We start from the raw sequence: 25049 nt of genomic DNA on the forward strand, positions 1-25049 counted from the left end.
AAGTTCATCGAAATGCAAAATAAAAATAATAGGCCCTACTAGAAATCCATAGCCTAGGACACTCCTCCACTGTGATAACGCAGGAAAACTATGATCATGATCAAAGTAGTCAGTACTCATAAGTTTGTACCTTGTATAATGCATATTCAAATGTGACATCACACCTTTCTAGGGAATAATATTTAGCTAATGAGTAGCCTACGATCCCTAACTGAAATTATTGTTGTAGGTCTAGGCTTGGTGTATTTGTTTTTCTAAGTTAAGTTAGCTTAAACAAGTCATGCAATAATGTTAGGTCTAAGACCTATTAATGACTGGGACGGTGGCGTAGTTATAGTTAAAGTCAATGAATGATTAAGTTAGTCTCTCTGGGGCTCAGATGGTTAAACTTATAACCGGTTGTGTTGTTCTCTGTAACTTTGGTATAGCCTTGTAGTACCACAATTAAAACTCATTAATTTTACAGAGGGAATGAAGAATGTTTCGAATTGAATCATATATAACATCAATAATTCTTAGCTACTTTGATCGTTATATCAAGAACTTCAGACAACAAGACGCTCAGGTAATTTACTAGGCTAAGTTAATGTTTTAAATGTCTAATGACTTTGTAGCATCCTGTTAGTAACTAAGTATAATCAACGTTGTTAAATTCATTTTTGATCAAATAATCAAGCGTTGAAAATAACTGTTTAGCTTACCTAAGTTATGATATAATGTACGGTAGTACCGTACTCCATGTTACACAAAAATTTGTATCGCTGTTTTCAACTTTTGCTTCTATTCTGTTAAGTTAAGACAAAACGGTCCGATAAAAATGTTGTTCGAAGTCATTAAGGTATCAACAATTAAGCATTTGACCAGTAAAATACAAATATGAGACATATCAGATTGTTTACATGTAGCTTTTAAAACTAAATAAAATATGGTTTCAGGTTTCGTTATGGGAGGGAGATGGATCATTCCAGAATTTAAATTTAGATCTGGAAGTTTTGGAAGAGGAGTTGAATCTTCCGTTTAGTTTTGTATCTGGACACATCCACGAGTTGTTACTCCACGTGCCATGGACTCGACTGACTTCCGAACCTGTTCAAATCACTATAAACACGATAGGTGAGATAACTTTGTCTTAGATGTTTTAGGTATTCACCTTAGTGGACTGCAGGTTCCACAGACAACAAGACCACACCTGGTACCATGCCAATCATCGCTCAGTTTGAGATTAGCTTGATCGAAAGATCAGGAAAGTTTTCGTGCCAGGAACACTTTGTATCGATCCTATTTAGGTCTGTTCAAGTTTCATGCGCCCTTTTATTGGCAAATCCGAGCCTTTTGTCCCACATTTTATTTACATTTGGCAGTACTAGAAAATCTATATTTTTTAGAATTTTAAAATCACGAGTATTCTCAGCCAAAAAAGTCTTTTAAAAAAGGTACAACAGTAGCCTACATGATCAATTTGTGTAGATGTCTTTCTAGTTTGATTTTTCTCATCAGATTTGTAAATTGTTATTTTCTGTTGCAGAATGTGTTATGAAATTGAAACCAGTCGGCAGCTATCATCCACATGCAAGGCACTCAAGGTTTGTATGAACAGTTATCAAAGTCCATTTATTAAAACTTACAAAATCCTTTATTTGATAGCTAACTTGAACCAATTGAAATTGATCATTTTCTTTAAGCAAATAATCCTGAGTAAAGAAAAAGCTTATTCAGTCAGCAACAATTCATATTAAGTTTAGAATACACAGTAGTCCTTCTCTAAATGTAATAATAATGAGGATGGCACCACTTTTAAAACCTATCAGATTCGGACACTTAGACAACGCCCACTTATAGACACATAGGGTGTCTACAATGTCTGAATGATGTACAGTACGTACTTGTAGCTACTCCGCTCTGTTCAGTGATAGTGCAGGGGTTACAGCTGTCGGTATAAATTCAGTAGTAGAACCTATGTTCACAAACTGAAGCCACGTCCAGGGTTGCTATAGCAAACGTTAGGAAACTTCCTCGATCTTGTTAGTGGATACCGATTGCTTGGTGTAGGCCTAGGTGTGATTGATCGACAAATCCTAGCCGACTTTGGTTTTACGTTTATAATGGCTATTTGTAAAAAGTTAATTAAAAATATAAAATTATTTTACACTGTGTTGTTTCAAATACATACATTGAAAATAATAGTCTGAATAAAGCCGAGTTTACAGAAAGCTAGTTGGCAGGCAGGTAACCTGCTTTAGGTACTTGAAACACACTTGAGGTGGGTAACCTGCCTGCCTATATAGTGTAAATGTGGCTTAGTAAAAGTGACATTCTCATCTTTATGTCACTTCTGAGAGTGGCAAATCTAAAGAGCTATTTTGTTCCAGCTGTATTTCGTCTAACTTAATTTTGTATGTTGCTCAGATTAATTACTTCTTTAGTGTTTCTTAATAACTTTTTTCTTTGAAAATCAACAGAAGGAGTCTACAGGCGATGGACGACCCCCAGAGCCAATCTTCTCTCGTCTCTTCTCTCGTCAACAAGATTATCTGCAACGTTTCCGTTACTTGCAACAACCTGATACTCAAGTATGTCGAGGAAGACATTGTGTTGTCCATGAACATCAAGACCCTCAGCTTCGGCACCGTCAACAACAACTGGGAGCCTGCGTTCATGGGTAACTTAGATACTTGACTTGGATAGTAAAACTCAACTTGTAAGCGTAATAAGTTTTTTTATGCAATTTTTATTAATTAAGATTATATTTTGAAGAAAATATACGAGAATTATTTCTTCAGATAGGTATATTATCTGTTATAAATTCATAAGTTTGAGCTAGGTAGGCCTATGTAAAATATAAGGGAATTAAATCTATTGATGAAAAAAATTTGTGATACAAAGTTCAAATAGGCCTATCAAGAAATTATTTCCTTTAATAAATCTTGTTGCCATCTCTTGGAGAATAGGGGCTCTAGTCTTCTTGTTTTTAAAGTTACATACGAAACAGAGATGCGTGAATCGTTTTTTGAATGGTACTTTCTCGTAATGATAAGATTCTAGTGCTATGGTTGAATTTATCAAGTATATTTATTTTCTTGGTAAACTTGTGTTTCAGAACTGAACGCTTCCCAGTTAGAACTGCGCAAGGTGATCTCCCTCTCCGACGTCACTGTGTGTCTGGATAAAAGGAACGCCTCGGGTAGAATAGAATCATACTTGGTCAGTATTTAGTTGTAGTATCTTATTGTTAGGTCTTTTGATAAAAAAACTACTGATGGATTTAGAACAGTTTTAAGATACAATGAAAATTAACCATACCTAAATTCCATCCAATATTTACGGTGCAGTAAAGGTCTCATTTGAGATAGTCGTTATATTAGGCCTAACAATTGAAATTATTTTTTAATGTTATAGAATTATTTGGTACTGTAAAGAGACAGCTGGTAACGATTAGTGGTGCTGAAACTCCCACAAAAAAAAAAACAGCTTTTAGAAAATTTGTTCTGCCATGTCAACGGCCAATACAGTTTTTTGTGGAATGGTTCAAGCTTATTCCATTGTAAAGTGTAACACATCCTCTGTACTCCAGGAGCCGCTGTTGTATCGCTGTTTCATCACCATCAGGCTTTGGCAGAGTTATTTGTCAGTGAGTGCAAAACGAGCGCACTCAACTCGACTGGACGTCTTGTGTGAGCAGATGGCCTTCACAGGTATTACATATTTGTATACATTACTCTATGTATTCTATTCATAAATCAAGCTCTAACGGTATGGTTGAATGTTTGCTGTAGTGACACAAACAAAAAAGTGTTTGGATTTATTCATGTCTGAAGGTATGCGTATGCAACAACAGTCAGTGTGTAGGCTATGCAACTGCCAAATTTATGGTTAATAAGAGGCTAGAGCACTGAACTGTTATGTATTATTCTTGGATTATTTATTCTCAGATCAGTTGTTGAACAACGGTTAAACCTCAGCCAATTCGCCATTGGTCTAAGCCAAGAAATTCTTATACACTGAAAAGCCTCCTTGGTTTGATTAGCAGTGTTCCAACGCATTTGTCAGAGTTCGGACAAAGTCGGCAGATTTTTGGACTGTTTGCTGAAAGTAAATATATTGGGAGAAAAACCTTTTGCAAATTTTCTATTACCGTGTAGGAAATAAGCTACTACCTAAGAAGTAAGAACTTGACCTACGATTGATTTACTTTTTTGTTTTGATGTTCCAGAGGCAAAAAACGCCCATTTATATACAACTAGCTGTACCCGCGGGCTTCGCCCCGTTTAACTTCATAAGTATTCGCATGGCTCATTCTAACTCGCCTCAAGGTTGAAGTTCGTTCGCTACGCTCACTCACCTTTTGGTTGGAAATTAGCTGTTGTCATAAATAAAAAAAGAAATTAATAGTGCTGCACCCTGTTGGTAATCCTTGTAACTTTTATGCTGTTGAACATCATAGAACAGAACCAACTTGTTTAATTGAGACAGCTGTTAAGATTCATTAATTCCTTTTAAATATGAAAAATCATAAGATTAACATGGGGAACTACAGAGCCACTGGGGCGGAGCCCGAAAGGGTTTTTGAGATAAGAATATGCTTTAATGTTAATCGGGAATGTGAGCTATCAGCATGCCAAATTTCAGCCCAATCCGTCCAGTAGTTTATGCGTGATTGAGCAACACACACACAAACATACACACAAACTCACAAACTTTCAGATTTATAATATTAGTAAGATTAAGTTAGTATTTACATTGACATTCCGCTCTGATTGCAGTGAGCGAGCCGCAATTACCGATGTTGATGAGGTTGATGAGTCTGTGTCTGGCGTTGCATCGTAAACAGTTCTCACAGACCAATCTCCACGCTGCTCCTTCAGACGACACAATAGGGGACAAAGAGGATACAGAGGAAGGTTTGTAAACTACTTGCGAAATATTGTAAATATTTTATTCTACGTATTGATCTGTTTTACCTTTGGGAAAATGTGAGAGGTTTAATTATTGGTGCTGTTAATGGGGTTAAATAACTCCAAGAACTCTTTATCGTACATATTGCTACCATCGCCATTAAATATTATGTGGATTGCAAGGTGTAAAAGTATTTGTAGGATTATTCCCATTGATCAGCTACCACTACAATGTTTATCCAGACCCCCACTAAATCTAGACTAAATAATAAACATAGCCTATTTTATTATTTTACTCTACTATTTTACTTTTTTAAGACGAAGTTAAGTTATTAGAATTTATGGTAATAATTTTAAACCTTCGTAGAGAAATATGAAATCTAGATCAGGTTTATTTTCCATTCCAGCTACATAATGCAAACAAATTTCTACTTTGACATTTTTAGTTATTGCATAACAACATAAATCTAGATATTAAGTCAAGTACTAAGAACTACTTTCATGTTGATTTTCCTAAGTGTTTATTTAGCTTTTGCTCTGATGGAGGGTAGTATTAATACAATTAAAATATGTATTGAACTATTGACCCCAAAAAAAAATTGCACAATCAAGGAATTTGGTACAGATGTTGGGTGTACCTTCCTTTTGAACATTGCGGTGGGATGTATCGTCGTAAACCTTGAAAGAAAACCGTCAATTTTGATGGATTTTACGGATTTTTGATAAATAAAAAACTAACTATACTTAGTTGCAAATAACTAAAAAACCGTTGGGTTTAGAGAAAAATTATATAAAAAATGTGTATTTTTAGATGGACTACATTTTGTATATAAAGCTTTTTGCTATAAGCTAGCCTATCTCTAATAATGAAGTATAGCCCAAAATACAGAAATAAGCCGCAATTTTGCAATATGGTGACCCTAGCACAACTTCAATGTTAGCAAACTTTTAGTAAGTATGTTCAAAAGGTGTACACCCAATAACTGTACGAAATTCCTTGCTTTTACCATTTCTTTTTAGGTTTATGGAATTTCTGCTTTTTTTTACTGTACTATTTAGCTCCATAGAGTAACAATTTGAATTAATCCTTTATTACGTCATCAAATGAGTAGTGAAATATAAGTTTTGTCTTCACTTTATTGTTTTATTTTTCAGGTGACGATGATGGAAACCCTGAAGAGTCTTGGTCCAGCTGGGCGTTTGGTTGGATGCCGACGTTGATTCCTCTAGCAGACGACGGAGAAGAAGGTGATCTTCTCGAGTCAAATCCTCCAACTAGCGTCTTCAACTTTGGATTCTACGTTGACACTTTCACACTGGCATTGAAGGTGTGATTGTATTACATTATTTAAACTGCTTCAGCCTTTACTTCTTAGTATTGATAGATATGTTAAATTAATCTTCTGGGACAGTACGCTCGTTGATAGATAACAATTTTCATGAACAGAGTAATTTAGAATGATTACTTTTGTTTTGAACAAATTTCATTGTCGGTTTTTTAACTTTTTAGTCGATTTTACCAGTTTTTAGCAAAAATACCAAAACCTAGTATTGATGGAAAATTTTGGTTTTGGTTTATTGGTCGTCAATTATTCTTTTGGCGGATACAATATATATGGGAGACAATAATAATGTCTTTGCAAAGGCCATAGACGTTCCAGATTATTTGCAATCACAAGAGACGATGATGTCTTAAAGATCGTTGACGTTAAGGATGTTGATGTGATCGCAGGAGACTTAGATGATGTATTCATTATTGCAGTAAATGTTCTAAACTTTTAATGATAAAAAATGATCATGAATTGTCTAGCCAGGAAGTGCTTAAATGAAGTTCATTAATAATACAGCTTTTACACTTGCAATCATACAAAAAATGCATTATAATTTATAACACCAAATAGTTACATATAATGAGTGTTTAGAAATAAATAATAACTAATTTCTATTAAAATCCATTTTTAGCCCCTGAGCTGTGATATTAATTAAAAATAGGTATTTACCTTCGTCTACAGCTCAATCTGTTGTAACTTGGGTTACGGCCGTTTCGGCATTATAATGCCATCGTCAGACGTTGAACATTCAGCTGAAGTAGCGTCGTCATAGTTGAAACACATAACACGGACACGAATAACATTTTACAATTACTAACGAAGACACAACGAACAGGCCTGTCGCACACACGGTACCGGTTGACATTGCCACGATCTGAACTGGATGCCGACTGGAGGTTAATCCTGCATCGTTCTTTGCGTAGTGGTGTTATCAGCTGACCTTTGTGTAACGGCCTAGCCGTTTATACTCTTGATAATTCATTTTAATCGACTGCTCAGGAAATATGATAATTAAATAAGGAATTGGCAGGGTAGGAGTAACTGCCACATTTGTATAAATGGCCTGGTTTGGTGTTAACATCAACTATAACACCTTTGTCAATACATTAGTAAATACATCAATATGATCATCGTCCAAACCAGTGGTCAGGAACTTGATAAATATTTATTTCAGTAATTATTCGAAGATTATTGAGTCTCCATATTAATATCCCAGCATCGCCAAACTATCTCCAACCTCGTCTAAATTATAACATTATTCTAGTAGCAAAAGTTATGAAGCTGGAATATGCGCATATCCGGTGCTAACTCGGGCTTTCTGCTGACGGAGCTAGCCTCCGTTGGGGAGTGTATTTGTCGGGCAAAGAGGTCGAGCCTTGCGCAGGGTGCCGCTCAGCGACTACGCTGAACGCTGATTGGTCCACGAGGCGCATCAGCACTGCCGACAACGAAGGAACAAGGCAGTCCGCGTTGAAATCTTAATTAAAACAGACGCGACTCCGCGCTCCCTTTAACCTAAATTTTATGTCTTTTGTTCTAAATTTCTAAATTCGTTTGCTCTCAACCATAACTGTATAATTTAGTAAGTCGATTAATCAATAAATCTCATTGTTTCCAAATGCGTGTATAATTTTAATAAGCTCCCAAGTTTCTCGGTCAACGCGAGTTTCGAAGTGGCGATTGTTTTCGGCAACGAGGCTACGGGGGTTTCAAGTGGTGTCAGGTGTGGGGTGTGTTGCAAGAATACACACTACTAACGATCTCCACGAGACAACAATGGGATTTGGTAAGTGATTGATTTTCTTACGCAATATTATTGAATGTTCATAAAATAATAAATTATTGACAAGTGACAAAATCATAATTAGAAGCTATCTGTGCATGTAACAATAATTTAAATTCATTTTTTTGTAAAGACTCGAATCAAAAACTCTCACTTTTAACAATAAAATTAACTACCAAGAATTTCTGAATTAATTTCTTGAATAGGACAAAGACGGTAGCCATTACTTGGCAAAGTGCTGTGACGTCAGAGCGTCACTTCCCCCTCTATAGCGTAAAGCTGTAAAGCTGCGTGCTGCTCGCTGGTAAAGAAGGTTGTCTTTACAGTTGCAAACAAGATGGCGGCAACTGAGCTCCCGCGTTAACGACTCACGGCGAACTCGAGATACTTTAGGCCTAATGCATTATAGTACCTGATTGAGTTGCAAACAATTAAGTTGAATAATATTTTTAAATAAATTCTTGTGTATAAATAATTGAGTAGTTTATTATTTTTGATTAATTTTGTGAATTACATTATTTTAAAAGAACTTGAAAGAATTATTTAGGAAAACTAACCTTGTGTAAAACACTGCTTTTGTAACACTAGCCTAAGGTTGGAGGGAATATTTTAAGAGTTCACACTGACATGTGGTGGCGTTGCTAACAATGTTGAAGTAGTTGAAATAGTTGTGAAAGGTAACATTAATTGTTAATTACATTAAATTCTTTAGTGACTTTTTCTAAATAAGAAAATAAATTAATAAAACCTTGGATGCAAGTGGACTTTAGTGCACTTACTTGTAGTTGACCTGTAACTTTGAACTTAGTTTTATTTTGGTAAAAATATATATACTTAAGAAATAAAACATTGTTTAGCTATCAGGACAAGCCACAGTGGACCCTTATGATATTCACTGGGTAGTTTTAAGATTAAAATAATGATGGAGATTTAATTGTGTTTTAACGTTTTCTTGGTAACTGGAGCAACAGTAGTCGTGGCGGTGCTTTGGCTCAATAAAGGATTACAATAAAAATTATTTTTTTTATTTTCGCTTTCTGGGGGAAAGTGGACATAGTGTATACAGTCACGCGACGTGGTGGGCTGGTTAATAAATTAGTAGTGGCAAATGGGGAATTCTGCCGGTCATAAAGACTTGTAATTTTTCTTGCTGTTTTTGCGTACTGAATAGCTGACCTGACTGGACACCTGTTTAAAAGTTTTTGGGACTGCCATAAATAAATAAAAGGGAGCGCGAGTCTGACTTAGACATTTTCGAAATTTAATCCAAATAAGATTTCTAGAATCTGCAGTGTGTCCTTACGTCAGTGTTAGTTGATGAGTGTTAGTTTCTCGCTGTGGAACTTAATATCGGCAATCAACATGAACGCGTATCTTTTAAAGAAACCTGAGAATGTGTACGAATTGAAAATTCGTGGCCAGCCAACCGAAGGTACGGCGGAAGATTTGAGGAAGCGCCTCACAAAATGTTTTAAAAACAATGTGGCAATTGACGAGGCGGTAATTGCCGGTTTATCAGTTGAGGATGAACTCAAAAACTGTGAAGAGCGACTGGGTGAGCTCTCTGCTCTAATCGCCGATTATGAGGGAGACTATACGGACCCAGAGGGCCAACGAATACAAGCGAGGGTATGGCACAACTACTTGAGAGTTGGGCGTATACCGGTAGGGGCGACGAATGATGAAGACTCGACAACTAAATATGAGACATTGTCATCAGCCTGCAAAACGCAAACCGAAACGACCAAGGCCACCGTACTCAGGCCTAGCTCAGAAAATCAAACAAAACGCGCTGACCCACCGACGACCGGTATGCAACGCCTAAACCTCGAACCCGTGAGCCAACCTCCTCGGCAGGTTGTTACAGAAACATCTGCGAGTATGGCATCTCATAGTAGATCTGAGCCTGTGTATAAGTGGAGGCTAAGTTTCGACGGAAGAACCCAGAGTGTGGGGGCGTTCTTACAACGCGTAGAAGAATTACGACGAGCAAGAGGCGTCACTCCAAATGAGTTGTTCAATGCCGCGGTAGATCTATTCTCAGGGCCAGCCCTAGTGTGGTACCGTTCCACAATAGGCCGGATAAATTCCTGGGAACAGTTGTGCAAGGATATGGAGGTTGTCTTCCAACCCCCAGACCATGACCTCCGGCTGAACCAGGAGATTTTTAACAGAACCCAAGGGGAAGACGAGTCTATTGACCTCTTCATTGCCGTTATGGAAGGGTTGTATGGTCGTCTGGCGACGCCGACCCCAGAGGGAACGAGACTGAGGCAAATATACCATAACCTTGCACCGTACTTGCGAGATAGATTGGCACTATTTGATGTAAATTCTATAGAAGAATTGCGGCGGTTGGGTAGGAAGGCGGAAGCGGGTCGCTTTCATGCTACCCCAACAACGCGCGGAACTACTCATGGTCTTGACGTGCTGGAACCTGACCTAGCCTACACACCTGGGCGTAACAGACACGTTGACAATGCTGGGCGCGTGGCCCCTAACCGTAAAGTTTTCCAAGCTTCGACTGCTGATGGAGTAACGTGCTATAGATGCCATAAAAAGGGCCACCTGTCACGAGAGTGCACAAATAGTGGTAGTCGAGAGCGGACACCGACAACACCCTTCAGATGTTGGAGTTGTGGCCTACCAGGACATTTTAGGGCAGACTGCCGGGCGGGTCAACGTCGGCGTTCCCCAAACAGGCCGGCGGGAAACGACAACGGGCCCAGTGGAGTCACCGACGCCAGGCCCCGTCAGTAAGAGAGCCAAATGTCTCTCAGGTGACGCAAACTAACTGCAGACAGCTAAAAAAGAAGGAAGTAAGAGTCGTCCCCGAGGTAAAATCACTAGCTCAAGAACTGGTGGCGATAGGGCAGATAGACTGTTCGGAAGGAAAGGTGTTGATAGACACCGGCGCGCAGGCGTCGCTCATAAAGCGGGGTGCGTCTGTTGCCCCTATAGCCAAGCCGAACGTGATATTGCGAGGTATCTCGGGCCGTATTCTGAAGGTGTACGGTCAGCAGGAAGTCTCTATTCTGCTTAAGCCTGGTGTACACGTGCCCGGAACATACGTGGTAAGCAACTTACCGAAGGGCTACTTAGCTGTTCTCGGCTGCGATATTTTAAAAGATGGCTCGGGCCGAATTGACATTAAGAACGGTCTGCTAAAGTTATTCGGGAAAGATATATGGCTAAACCGGTTGACGAAGGGAGAAAGCGTGCCTGATCCACAGCGGAGAGCGAGGACGCCTGATCACGAGGTGGAAACAGCCCCTAGCTCCAGTGTGATCAGCAACGAACACCGGTTAAAACCAAAATGCGCGGGTAGTCCTTTTGTATATTGCTGTCGCGATGAGACACTCCCGGCGCGTTGTGAAAAACGACTTCAAGTGAAACTCAATAAGAACCAGCCCCAAAACGACGAACTTGAAGGACAAGAGGTAGTAATCGAGCCGAACGAACTCGCGATCCACGGTGTCTATTTGGCACGAACGATAACTAAAGTGGAGAATGGCCGTTGCTGGGTAAAAGCTGTAAACGTTAGCGGAGAGGATCTAACCCTTGGGCGAAATTTGAAGGTAGGACTGCTCGACTATGAATTAGCTGACGTGGGGAAACAGACCAAACGACAAGTCGTGATCTTAGCCGATAGCCATGGTAGGGGATTACAAGAGTTAATCTCCGAGCGACTACCTAGCGATTTCAACGTGAGCGTAGAGTTCATGCCGAACGGGAAACTAAAACATGTAATGATGGGGCTAGCGGGAAAATTAAAAACTTTGAATGAAAGTGACCTAGTAGTGGTGATCGGGGGGACAAACGACGTTTACAAATATTCTCCATATCCGATGACTCTTCAGCAAGCATTTAGGCTGTTGCCAGTAGAGTGGAAGGCAAAGATCGTAATAATGCCTATCCTCGACCGTCATGACGAACAGCTAGGAAATAAGTTGAAAGATGCAAATATACTCATTGACGCGGTATTAGGAAAACTAATTGCCGAAGGAAGAGGACCAATCAGACGGTTTAAATTTGGCCAGCCGCTGTCAAGAAAATTGTACACGAAACACGGTTTACACCTGAACGAGCAGGGTAAACTCCAGCTGGCTAGTTTCATACAGAAACTAGCACTGGAAGGGTATAGTGTGCCCTGTGTACAAGTCGGTCGGATTGAAAAGGTCAACGAAGGGGAATTTGAAGAGTGTTTAGATAAAAAGCTGACTCATCTCCCAGAGGACGAGAGGGTGCAGGTTAAGTCCACTCTCATGGACTTCAAGAGCACCTTTGCTCATAGTGACGACCAGCCCTTGGGATGTACGTCAGCTGTGAAACACGTCATACGCACCGGGGATGCGGCCCCGATATACAAGAAGGCTTACCGGGTACCGTTCCATCAAAAGCCTGTCTTGGAGAAACTGATTCAAGACCAATTGGATCAGGGTGTAATCGTTCCCAGCCATAGCGATTGGGCTTCCCCTGTAGTAGTGGTGCCGAAAAAGTCACCTGACGGAACTCCTAAGTATCGCTTTTGTGTCGATTACCGAGCTGTCAATGCCATCACTACCCCGGATGTGTACCCCCTCCCCAACATCACAGAAACCTTGGACTCTCTCGGTGGTTGCCAGATGTTTAGTACTCTTGACCTACGAGCAGGATACCACCAGATTCAAATGGACGAAGATAGCAGGGCAAAGACTGCGTTCAATGTACCTGGTGGGCATTATGAGTACCAACGCATGCCATTTGGCTTGAGCACAGCGCCCGCGACCTTCCAACGCCTCATGGACTCCGTTCTTATGGGACTTAAAGGCGAAAAGTGCCTTGTTTACTTAGATGACATCATATTGTTCTCTAAGGACCTACCATCCCATCTGGAGGCATTGAGAGAAGTGTTGCAGAAACTACAAGGGGTCAATCTCAGTGTACAACTGAGTAAATGTAATTTCGTAGTACAAGAGGTAAATTACTTGGGACACGTGATCACTCAGAGGGGAGTAGAGCCTGACCCAGCTAAAGTAATAGCTGTTCGAGACTTCCCTGTTCCGAAAACGGTACGGGATGTGCGCTCCTTTCTAGGCTTAGCAGGGTACTACAGGCGTTTTATAGACGGATTTGCTACCATCGCCATGCCTTTGTTCGCTCTAACAAAGCAGGGATGCGAGTTTAACTGGGACACGGCTTGTCAAGAGGCGTTCGAAAGACTGAAGCAGGCGTTGATCTCTGCCCCTGTCCTAGTTTACCCTGACTTCAGCAAACCGTTTATATTAGCTACCGACGCAAGTACTCATTGCTTGGGGGCTGTACTTTCTCAGACGATTGATGGCCAGGAACACCCGGTAGCATACTGCTCGAGGACGCTATTTCCAGCGGAAAAGAACTATTCCACTACCGAGCTTGAGCTCCTAAGCTTAGTGTGGAGTACAAAGTATTTTCGGTGTTACCTCTTAGGCCGCCCTTTTAAGGTGATCACAGATCACGCTGCCCTGAAATGGATGTTATCCTTAAAGGACCCCAGTAGTAGGTTGACAAGGTGGGCACTGCGGCTGGCGGAGTTCACTTATACTGTAGAACACAAGCCTGGGAAGAAACATTGCAACGCAGATGGTCTCAGTAGAGCCACTTGCGCTGTCGTTCGCAGGGACGAGCTCCCTGTGATTGACTTAGCCACACTCCGAGAGCACCAAGAGAAGGACCCACACTGTCAAGATCTCAAAAGGGCAAAGAACTTTAAAATGAGCCCAGAAAAGGTTTTGTACAGGGTACAGGGGGGGAAGAAATCCCTGGTTGTACCGGTCAGTCTGACCAGTGAGGTAATTCGCCTAAACCATGACCTACCCACGGCCGGTCATTCTGGTCCGTCTAAGACCCTGGGCCGGATAAAAGAAAAGTTCTGGTGGAGAGGAATGGAGAGGGATGTTCTCGAGTACGTCCGGACCTGTAAGAGCTGTAGTCAGCGGACTGACTATGGGAAGGCTAAGGCTCCTCTGGGAGACATCTTCAATGAACCGAAGGTCCCGTTTGAAGTTATCGCGGCAGACCTAGTAGGACCTTTGCCCACCAGTAGCTCTGGGAACGTATATATACTGAGCGTGATGGACCATTTCACACGGTATTGTGAGTTTGTCCCTCTACCTGACCAGACGGCCGAAAGTGTTGCGCGCGCCCTTGTTTTGCGAGTAATCACGAAGTTTGGAGTACCCAAGTCCTTGATTACTGACCAGGGTGCTAACTTTACGTCGGACCTGATCAAGCAGCTCTGTAAATTCTTGCATGTGCGCAAGATACAGACTACCGGGTTCCACCCACAGGCAAATGGTAGGTTGGAGCGAGTGCACGCCACTTTGGCACGCATGCTCAGCCATTTTGTCAATCGACATCAGACGGACTGGGACGACTACCTCCCCTACATAACGATGGCCTACAATTCACAAGGCCATGAAGCGACGGGATTCTCCCCGTATGAGATGGTTTTTGGTAGGAAGATGGAAAGACCATATGAGGCAGACTTGACCATTACTGAAGACACTGACGTGTATAATGATCATGTAGAAACGTTACGGGAGAGACTGCAAGAGACGTTCGAACTAGCGGCAGAAAGGAAAGCCATGGCCCGCAGAAAGAACGAGCGTGCGTATAATAAAAGAGCGAAAGTAGTAAAATACAGCGAAGGACAAATGGTCCTGTTACACGTACCAAGCATAGGGCGCCATCGTGTGAAAAAGTTGTCGAAACTATGGAAGGGACCTTACTAGGTGTTGAAAGTGCTCTCCCCGGTTAACGTTGTCTTGAGGGTCAGGAACCGAGAAGTGACTGTACACGTTAACAGAATAAAACCTTGCCTGAGTCGCGGTCCTAAGCCCACTCAGCTGACGGTTGAACCAGAAGCAGTATCCGAGGAAGAGCAGGATGAGGGTGCGGACGACCCAAATGTGGTGGATAGCCAACCATCCTCTGCTCCGGACGATCAGATCGAACCCCGTCGATTGCGTAGAAGGCCCAATTACCTGCATGACTACGTTGGATAGGTGCGGTGGGATCGGGTATCGGTGGGATCTCAAGGTGGAGGACAAACTTAATTTTTTTGGTGCAAAATTATTTATATTGACTTAAAGAATGTCTGTTATAGGACTATTAGTTTTGCTAAGTCTGGGAGCGGTGAGCTGCTTCCAGCAGGGGATCTTCTTCGAAGGAGGCCAGGAAGCCCTGCTGACTGACAGCCACTGGAGAATTGCACTGCAATATAACCTTACTGAAATTCAAGTACAGGGCAGCAACCTAAGTGCCCTGGTATCAGAGGTAAAACAGTATCTAGATATATTCCATTATCAATTGGTTCGAGAAAATGTAAGTATTCACTCTCCTATAATTCGCCTAGAGGAAGGTTTCAGATATGAATTTGCCACCCTACAACAAGATATTAATGAATATCTTTCGGAAGTGGAGGAGTTAGCAACTCTGCTCCCGAAGAGACGTGCCAAACGCGGATTAGTAGATGCGGGAGGGCATGTGTTAAGATATTTGTTTGGAACAATGGACAGTACAGACTTAGACGCTGTGAATAGTGAATTAAGTTACTTAAATAATCTTTCTGTAAATTTAACCCACAACAGCTTGGAACAATATACTTTGCTTAGTAATGTTCAGGCGGAATTAGTCAATCACACTCGAACACTAAATCTAGTTATTTCTACCATAAAAGAATACCATATGACAATGCATAACACATTATCTAGGCTTTTCAAAAGGGACCAGATGGTCCAGCATCAGCTTAAGGGCATATTTAGCTATCTAAAGTTAAGTTCTGCTATTTATGAAACTAAAAGTACCGTAACTGAAGCCCTCCGTAAAATCGACCAGTTCCATCAGGCCTTAGAAGAACTGGGAGGTGGGAAAGTAAGTAGTAAGTTAATACCTCCCCCTGAGTTCTTGAAAATTTTGCAAAGTGTCGAAACAGCAGTGCCACTCCCGACTAAGCTACATTTGCCAGTAAGCTTAGAGAACATACATGAGTATTACGCGATAGTAATTGTCCATAGTTATGTGACTGAACACTCTCTCAGAGTTGTGTTACAGCTTCCCCTAAAGAGTGATGAAAAACTGTATCAGGTCTATGAAGCGTATACTTATCCAATTTACGACCAAGTCCTCCAAAAGTGGGCTCAGTGGGACATTCCTCAACAAAAATTACTTGTCAGCAAGGACAGGCTGCAATATTCTTTGTACGATAAATCTAAATTTTCGCGTGAATGCCGCCACAGCCGACTCATTGTCTGCCCGTTGGAAGAGGCACTGGCTAGCATGGCCAAAAGGCCTTGCTGTTTGTCAGAGTTGTTTATGGGGCGTTTGTCACCCATGTGTAACCGAAAATTAGTCACCGGATTGAGATCTCCCGTACTTGTCAAAACACCTAGTCATTGGGTCTATAGCACCTCGGAACCGCATAAAGTAACGTTAAACTGTTACGAGGGGAACGGAAAGACTAATGTAACTTCCATGCAACTCTCAGGAGTTGGGATTATCTCGGAGGTATACAAATGTGACCTAGTCACGGAAGAATATAAGGTACCTGCCCGTATACACGGCAGTAGTAGCCGAACGGAATCGATCAATAATATCTTGCTCCCTGACTTAAGCGCAATAATGACGCCAGAGGAGAGGGACCTGGTAAACCGTGATGTAAACTCTACCCTGGAAGTCCTCGAAGGACTTGACAATGAGCTGGGCACCGTAAGTGTGAGAGAATATCCTCTGGAAGGGGCATTGTACCGCTTACGATCCCACCATGACTTGAGGGATAGTGTGTATAGTACTGCACTAGTGGTAGTGGCAGGAACCTGTGTGTTAGTAGCCCTGATGCTGTTGTGCACCTGTTATAGGTGTCGAGACGTGCTTGCCGCTTGGTGCCGAGGCTCTCTGTTCCGTAGGACTGCGAGACTCGCCAGGGCGCCTGAGACGTTCTCGGAGAGGGGAGATACAAACGACCCTGATGTGGAGTTAGCGACAACTCCGAGGCCTGACTGTGACAGAGGGACTGCAGCCCTGGAGACGGCGGGTTACGGCACTCTAACCGGTAACCCCCATGATATCTCGAAAGACGCGGTGGCCACCACCCAACAAAAGTGAGTACTCAAACACTAGTAGTAACCAAGACACGCAGTGCTGGACACGTAGAACGGTGTTGTGCGTTGAAATGTCATATTTTGACAACACGGTTGGAAGCTCTGGAATGACTAAAGGACAATACTGCTTCCTGGAGCGGAACGTTGTGTAAACGCGGTAACCGGTTCATCAACGAAACTCGAACATTACGTGCTCTACTGAACACTACTGTCTTCGGAGAGGCAGTGTGGACTTTTCTTCCTTATTTAATGGGTACCCATGGTTTGTTAACTTTATTTTAATATTTTATTTTCTTGTGTTAGTTCCATTTTGTCATAACTTTATTCTGTGTTGTGTTGTATTCCATTGTGTTTTATTGTTTAAAGTTTCAGTTGTAAGTTGTTTTGCCTAGGGTGGAGGCTGGTAAAGGTGTTTTGTTTTGTTGAAAATAATAAGATAAATAAATAAACAAATCGACAAAGACCTAGATGTTGAGATGTTGGGCAAGAACCAACACCAAGTCGAGCCGGGTGTACGGAGGGAGGTGCAACGGCCGTGCCCCTCTCTTATGGCCACCTAGTACGACTTGCATAGAAAATCTTTTATTACAATTATTAAACTCAAGATAAGTGAAGCTACTTGCTGAGGGGAACTGTCCGGAACCCCCTCCGCAAGGTTACCGTACCAGACCTCCCACTCAAACGTCGACTGAGGTACTGGAAAATGTGGAATGTGTTTAGTTAAGTATGAGGCGGAAGCGCAAGATTGACTGCTTCCGGTACCAAAAGTTTTGCTCGTACCTAAGTATATTAATTTAGGGGACCTATCGTAGTACTGTAATAGGTTAGTTAGGGATAGCAGTACCTCAGCCGGACCGTTGGCATAAATTGTGGTTCAATTCACCTTGGTTGTATTTATGACGGTGTGACTGATATGTTAATGATAATTTTCAATTTGTTGTATTTTTGTATTGCGTCAATTGTATGGGAATGTTAATTTCGGTGGTAATTTTGATTAATACTGTGTCATTTTGTTAATTATAAGGTTATGTATAGTATAGCGAGTCAGGAATACTTGCTGCATAAACAGGGGTGACTGAGCTCCGGTTGCCGGTCCCGAGTGAAACTCCGTTCTGCTTCTCACAGCGGACGAATAGCGTTCAAAATTAGAGACCTGCCTGAATAGAGTCATTTCATTTTGCGGACCAATCTATTAGTCTCATATATTCAGTGCTGAACATATTATTAAAAATATCCTCCCACTTAAAGTACATGAGCAGCAAGTTTCTTGGATGGGTGATTCTTGGACCTGTGCTATCTGTAAAGGGGAATCGACCCCTATGTCTGTAGAGTTCTTAAGAATCATCGATGTTCTCTTCTATGATACTTTAGAATTAAAGAAAGGAAGTTGAAATCGTTTATTGCTTTTGTTGTTGTTTCCGCGTCGTTAGTTGTTATCGTTAGCTTAACAGATGTTTCGTTTTATATGGTCTTTTTAATTAGTTGATAGCCTTGTTATTTGGGCGAAATTTATGGTAATCCTGTTAGATCCTAGCCTCGGGATGAATTAGTAGGGTTTGTTCTATACCTGTTGTATGAATTAGTAGAGTATATGTCTATTCTCTTCAGTTGTTGTGAACTCTTAATTTCTTTTTTTGTAAATGAATTGGCCAGTTGCCTTGTAATTTGTTGTGATTTGTATTATTGTCGGCAACCAAGTGTAAAGGTAAAAGGGAGCGCTATTCAAGCCGAAGATATATTTTCCGTTTTATTTTTTTTATTTTCTCTCTGTCGCGCCCCTCAAGAATATTAATTAACTGAAAGATACCAAATTAACCCTATGGTTGGTGATGGTTGAAGTGATGGCGGGATAGTTAGGAGGAGAGATATGAGACTCATCTACAGTGGGCACACACACCCCTTGTGGTGTGAGGATTTCTTCAGAGACCCTCGTGCTGAGGCCAGCACGAACTAGAGGGTGGGGGAGTGTAACGGCCTAGCCGTTTATACTCTTGATAATTCATTTTAATCGACTGCTCAGGAAATATGATAATTAAATAAGGAATTGGCAGGGTAGGAGTAACTGCCACATTTGTATAAATGGCCTGGTTTGGTGTTAACATCAACTATAACACCTTTGTCAATACATTAGTAAATACATCAATATGATCATCGTCCAAACCAGTGGTCAGGAACTTGATAAATATTTATTTCAGTAATTATTCGAAGATTATTGAGTCTCCATATTAATATCCCAGCATCGCCAAACTATCTCCAACCTCGTCTAAATTATAACATTATTCTAGTAGCAAAAGTTATGAAGCTGGAATATGCGCATATCCGGTGCTAACTCGGGCTTTCTGCTGACGGAGCTAGCCTCCGTTGGGGAGTGTATTTGTCGGGCAAAGAGGTCGAGCCTTGCGCAGGGTGCCGCTCAGCGACTACGCTGAACGCTGATTGGTCCACGAGGCGCATCAGCACTGCCGACAACGAAGGAACAAGGCAGTCCGCGTTGAAATCTTAATTAAAACAGACGCGACTCCGCGCTCCCTTTAACCTAAATTTTATGTCTTTTGTTCTAACTTAAATTTCTAAATTCGTTTGCTCTCAACCATAACTGTATAATTTAGTAAGTCGATTAATCAATAAATCTCATTGTTTCCAAATGCGTGTATAATTTTAATAAGCTCCCAAGTTTCTCGGTCAACGCGAGTTTCGAAGTGGCGATTGTTTTCGGCAACGAGGCTACGGGGGTTTCATTTGTACTCCTGCCTTTTGTCTCTTGTCCTGGTCTAAAATACTATTGAAAATGATGTGTGATTTATATTGTAGTTTGTCATTTAATATTGTGTCATCAAAATTATTTTCTGTATAGGCTCTGTAAATTTCGTATTCTTCTAATGTGTCCAATTTATTTCCTTTCTTGCTTGTGTGGAGTATATCGAGGCCAGTGTTCAGATCATACATGTCATGGTTTTTGTCAACCAGGTGTTGAGCAAAGGATGATTTTTGTTTGTCGGCCCTTGGACATGGGTGATGTTCTTTGTACCTGGTTCCGAATGTCCGTCCAGTTTTTCCTATATAAAAGCTCGGGCAACTAGCACATTTAATTTTGTATACACCTGACTTCTCACTTTTGTCGATTACACGATCAGAAACGTTTAATTTATTAATTGTCTTGTTGTTGGTCTTGAACGCCAATTCGATACCATGTTTTTTCAGTTCTTTCGTAAGTGAGTACTGAATTGAATGTGAGTACTCTACACACACATACTTCTTCTTTTGTGGTTGGACGTCTCCAGACTTTTTGTTTTTCATCTTACTTAATAACCTGTCAATCATATTGCTGTTGTACCCATTAGATAGCGCTATGTGTTTTATCAAATTGAGTTCTTTATTAAAATTGTTGTCTGACATTGGAACATTTAACAATCTATATAACATACTATTATAAGCGGCATATTTCTGTGATGGTGGATGGTATGACGTGTTATGGATGGTTTGGTTTGACGTGGTTGGCTTACGGTAAATGCTGAAATCCAATTTATTGTCCAATTTTTCTATTGTCAGGTCTAGAAAATTCATTTTGTTTGACTCCTCAATTTCCATCGTGAATTTCAAATTTGGGGCAATATTGTTTAGATATTTGTGTAATAATTCCAGTTGTCGGACGTTACCGTTAAACAAAAGAATAGTGTCATCTACATATCGGTGGTACTGCAGTATTTTCTGTTTCTGTTTGTTACGATCTGATAGTATAAATTCATTTTCGATATAATTCAAATAAATGTCGGCGAGTATGCAAGATAGAGGGGAGCCCATTGCTAGGCCCTCAGATTGTGAGTAGAATTTTCCTTCAAACTTAAAATAATTCTGTTGAAGTACTTCTTTCAGAAGGGCTAAAAATTCATCGACTGCTTCTGGCAACATATTTGAACTGGAAGTCAGGTGACCTTGGACTAATTCCAAAGTTTTCTCCACCGGTACATTGGTGTACAAATTAACGATGTCAAATGAAACCAATAAATCATGCATCCTTATGTTTAAATCTTTAGTTTTTTCAATAAAATCATAGATGTTTTTTAGACTAAAATTATTCTGGAATTGGATTTGGTTTCTTAAAATTTGTTCTAGCTTTTTAGCGAGTGAGTAAGTTGGTGCAGAGGTGTGGTCCACCAACGGTCTTATTGGGACGCCTTCCTAGTGCACTTTAGGCAATCCTCGCAACACTGGTGCGGTGGGGTTGGTAACCATCAGGCGCTTTATTGACAAACTACAATATAAATCACACATCATTTTCAATAGTATTTTAGACCAGGACAAGAGACAAAAGGCAGGAGTACAAAGGTCAGCTGATAACACCACTACGCAAAGAACGATGCAGGATTAACCTCCAGTCGGCATCCAGTTCAGATCGTGGCAATGTCAACCGGTACCGTGTGTGCGACAGGCCTGTTCGTTGTGTCTTCGTTAGTAATTGTAAAATGTTATTCGTGTCCGTGTTATGTGTTTCAACTATGACGACGCTACTTCAGCTGAATGTTCAACGTCTGACGATGGCATTATAATGCCGAAACGGCCGTAACCCAAGTTACAACAGATTGAGCTGTAGACGAAGGTAAATACCTATTTTTAATTAATTTCTATTGCTGTTTGAAGTATTAATGCACAAATCTTCTATCAGTTATTGAAAAATGTTTTTGGACTATAATCCCTGTAAGAACAATCCTAAATTACCAACATTATTATTAAACCTTATGCAAAATTATGGTGATTAGTATGAAAAATTAGTGTGACTTGGGCTAAAATATAAGTGGGGGTTAATTACAAATCAAAAATAACAAAAACCGAAAATTAGTCTTAAACAGAAATTGAATCAATAAAAATTGCAAGAACTTTTTAGACAAGGTATTGTAGATACGATCAATGCTGACTATGATTTCTAGAAGTTCACAAATTTGAGATCCATTTCGTATCCTGTGTTTGGGAAATAAGTTGGCACAAGTTTTAACTAATAGTTTAATCGATTCACTCATGATCATTTTATGAACAGTTTGTATTTTTAGACTTTGTTGTAGTTGTGTGAAGCGGACACCAATGGAGGTATGAAGACTCAATCTCAGGCGTTCATGCATCTACTACTCAACGGCTGCAAGATGGACCTGCTCTCTCACAATGCAGACTGGACCAATGTACAGATGGGAATCTGTCAAGCCACAGTTAAGCCTGACGGAGAGTGTTGCTGTGGAGTGTCAGAAGCTTTACAGGTCAGTCCCTGAGGTTCTGGGTTCGAATCCTGCCAGCCACCAATGACTAGCTGTGATAGTGCTATAAGGCCTAGCGTTAATGTGTGAAATGGTTCCAAAGCGGAGTCTAGCGTTATACAATGTGATAGGAGAAGAACAAAAACAGGTAAGCAATTGAGTGGTGCTGAGCAACTTCCTTCATGAAGGGATCCCTTACCGGAGACATAATTTCTGTTTATTTTCGCACTAGGAAGTCAAGATGTCAAGATTTAAGTACTTCCTTGGAAACATCTCTCCCCCCACCACAATCAAAAGGACATTTCCGCGGCCCATCACATCATGGCATCAGTCTGCTAAAACCCTTTCTCCATAGAAGCACGTTTCTACTATTTGGATATAATTTTGATCTCATCCTCTGACCACATGCTTTGCCCGATACTTTTTGCAACAAAAATTATTTTCGTCCTTCCCTTCTCGTGCTTTGTCATAACTCAGCCACTGTGGTTCGGTTTCTTAACATTTAGGATTTCCAATTGTTTTAGAGCATTAATGCGTGTCTGTTCCCTTTATGATTGGATTTTTCCCATTTTTTCCCCAACAGAGATCCGAATTCCCTGTTGGGACTATTTTTTTGTGTATAGTTAGTCCAAAAAGGTTTTCATCATTCTCATTGGGTATTTGTTTTTACCACGACTGACAAGTTGACTGTGCGCAGATGGTGTATCTCAGCAGCGGGTCGATGCAAGAAGAGTTCCTGTCGGGTTCACTGTTTGACAAACAACCGTCCAAGCTGCAAGAACGACTCTGTCATTCATGGAAGTATCACTTGGAGTCTGTATCAGGTAAAATAAGTTGTTTGAATAGTTGGCTCTCATTTCAGTTTGGAGCAAAAGCTAAAAAAATATATCTATTGTAATTTAACGCTTAAAATATTTTATTAAACACAACCACGGTGGCGACGTTTAAAAATATAATTATATATTGTAACTTTCAGAAACGCCAATCCTATCTTTAGAAAATACAATCCTTACTCAGCATTACCTCACCTGAGTAGTCTCCATATTTCAAATACCCATCTTTATAACAACTAAGTTGATGTTTCTGTAATGTTAATCGACAACAAACTGTAAACCACTAGCATTATTAAAATAGTGTGGCACAAATTGATAGTGTTAACTTTAAAAATAAAATCCTAATAGCATCAATACATTTTACATTACAGAAGCAATTATGTTGGAGAAAACTCCAGCGTTTGCCGTCGATTATCTGTCCTGTAACCAGGATAAGTACGAAGATTCCGAAGAGGATTCCGATGATGAAGACTCTGAAAGGTAACTTTTGAGACAATCGTATCACACAAATTTACACTGAACGTAGAAGAATCAGGGTAGAATATAGTGAGATGATCCGTGGAGCTTTGTTACTCTACAGACTAAAATCAGCTGTTTTTTTTAGCTAGGGCCATAATTGATCATGTTTGCAAAATTCACACTGATCCTTAATTTCACATTCCAGGCTACCGGCCAAGGAAAAGGTTGTGATTCGCTATGTAGCCGGTCCAGTTGTAATCAGAGTCTGCTCCGGGCTGATCCATCGACTACAGATGTTGATGAAGGCTTGTGCCAATTACGACTACGTACCTTACACCACCAACACGACTCTGCCAGCAGCACAAGGTGAGGTAGTTGTTTCTATTTTTTTCTGATTCCATCTCATTTTGCATTGATGTTCTTATAAATTAAAATTACATTTATAAAATATGGCTTTGGTATTTTTGCTTTAAGGGGATACGCCACTATCTCCAACTTTTTTTTAATTATTTTATTTTTGTCAACCTAGTTAGTATATTTTGTTTATACTAGACTTAGTTAGAAGATTTAGGTACAAAAATATTGAATTTATAACTTATTTACTAAATTTATATGCGTTTTTAGTTTTTTTCACCAAAATTTTTAAGAATTCGTTATTGAGAATAACTTTTCAACTACTGATCAGAATGACATATTCTATTTATTTCCTGATTCAGGATGAAATAATGAGTAATTCTGTGTATAATCGTTATGGTAACTAAAAAAACCAAATTTTTAGGACACCTTTTATTCAAAATATAAAAAAGCTGAAAAAAATATTTAAAATTTTTGCGTAAACATAAATATTTTTAGTAAATGTAATGCTATAGGGCTTACTATACACACAATCCTTTATTACTATATAAAGAAGGTCTGGTGAAAATTTGAATACTATAAGTATAGTACTAACGGAGTTATTCAAACTTTTGTACAATAATAACCTAAAAAACACGGTATTGAGATAATCGCAGGTGATGTAACAGGTGGTTGGCAGGAGAAAAATTCCCATAACTACACTAATTTATTATTTTATATTATATATAAAAATAGCAAAGTACTTATTTTGTTTTACATAAATGTACCCTACTTTATACCTTCATAATACATAATTATGATACACAATTAAAAGTGTACATATCAGGAACAAAAAAAAATAGTTCAAAATTTTGTTAAATTGCTGGTTGCGGCGTTTTATATTTTATTTTTTTTATACTAGAAGGAGTTGTCAGATTGGCAAACAATTTTAGCTAAATGTTCACATTTAAATGACCTATCTAAAAATGCAACTTTTGGAAAATGTAAAAAAAATTTAAAATATGGCCTACAGATAGTGGCGTATCCCCTTAAATA

General features: G+C 40.0%; 1 protein-coding gene across 1 annotated transcript in view; it reads left to right on the top strand.

The window, feature by feature from the left end:
- Positions 1 to 462: 462 nt before the first annotated feature.
- Positions 463 to 25049, top strand: part of LOC128997593 (uncharacterized) — an 86167-nt gene continuing 61580 nt past the window's right edge. The window contains exons 1-12 of the mRNA XM_054423232.1: positions 463 to 565; positions 936 to 1113; positions 1526 to 1583; positions 2460 to 2659; positions 3098 to 3201; positions 3572 to 3692; positions 4761 to 4898; positions 6048 to 6220; positions 22183 to 22371; positions 23066 to 23192; positions 23573 to 23681; positions 23866 to 24026. Coding sequence (XP_054279207.1) covers positions 479 to 565; positions 936 to 1113; positions 1526 to 1583; positions 2460 to 2659; positions 3098 to 3201; positions 3572 to 3692; positions 4761 to 4898; positions 6048 to 6220; positions 22183 to 22371; positions 23066 to 23192; positions 23573 to 23681; positions 23866 to 24026 — 1645 coding nt within the window. The 5' untranslated portion in view covers positions 463 to 478. The remainder of the gene's footprint in view (positions 566 to 935; positions 1114 to 1525; positions 1584 to 2459; positions 2660 to 3097; positions 3202 to 3571; positions 3693 to 4760; positions 4899 to 6047; positions 6221 to 22182; positions 22372 to 23065; positions 23193 to 23572; positions 23682 to 23865; positions 24027 to 25049) is intronic.

The sequence above is a fragment of the Macrosteles quadrilineatus genome, unplaced genomic scaffold, assembly GCF_028750875.1.
Source record: "Macrosteles quadrilineatus isolate MER2022 unplaced genomic scaffold, UCM_ALF_1.0 Scaffold_6__1_contigs__length_79288215, whole genome shotgun sequence".
Taxonomy (NCBI): domain Eukaryota; kingdom Metazoa; phylum Arthropoda; class Insecta; order Hemiptera; family Cicadellidae; genus Macrosteles; species Macrosteles quadrilineatus.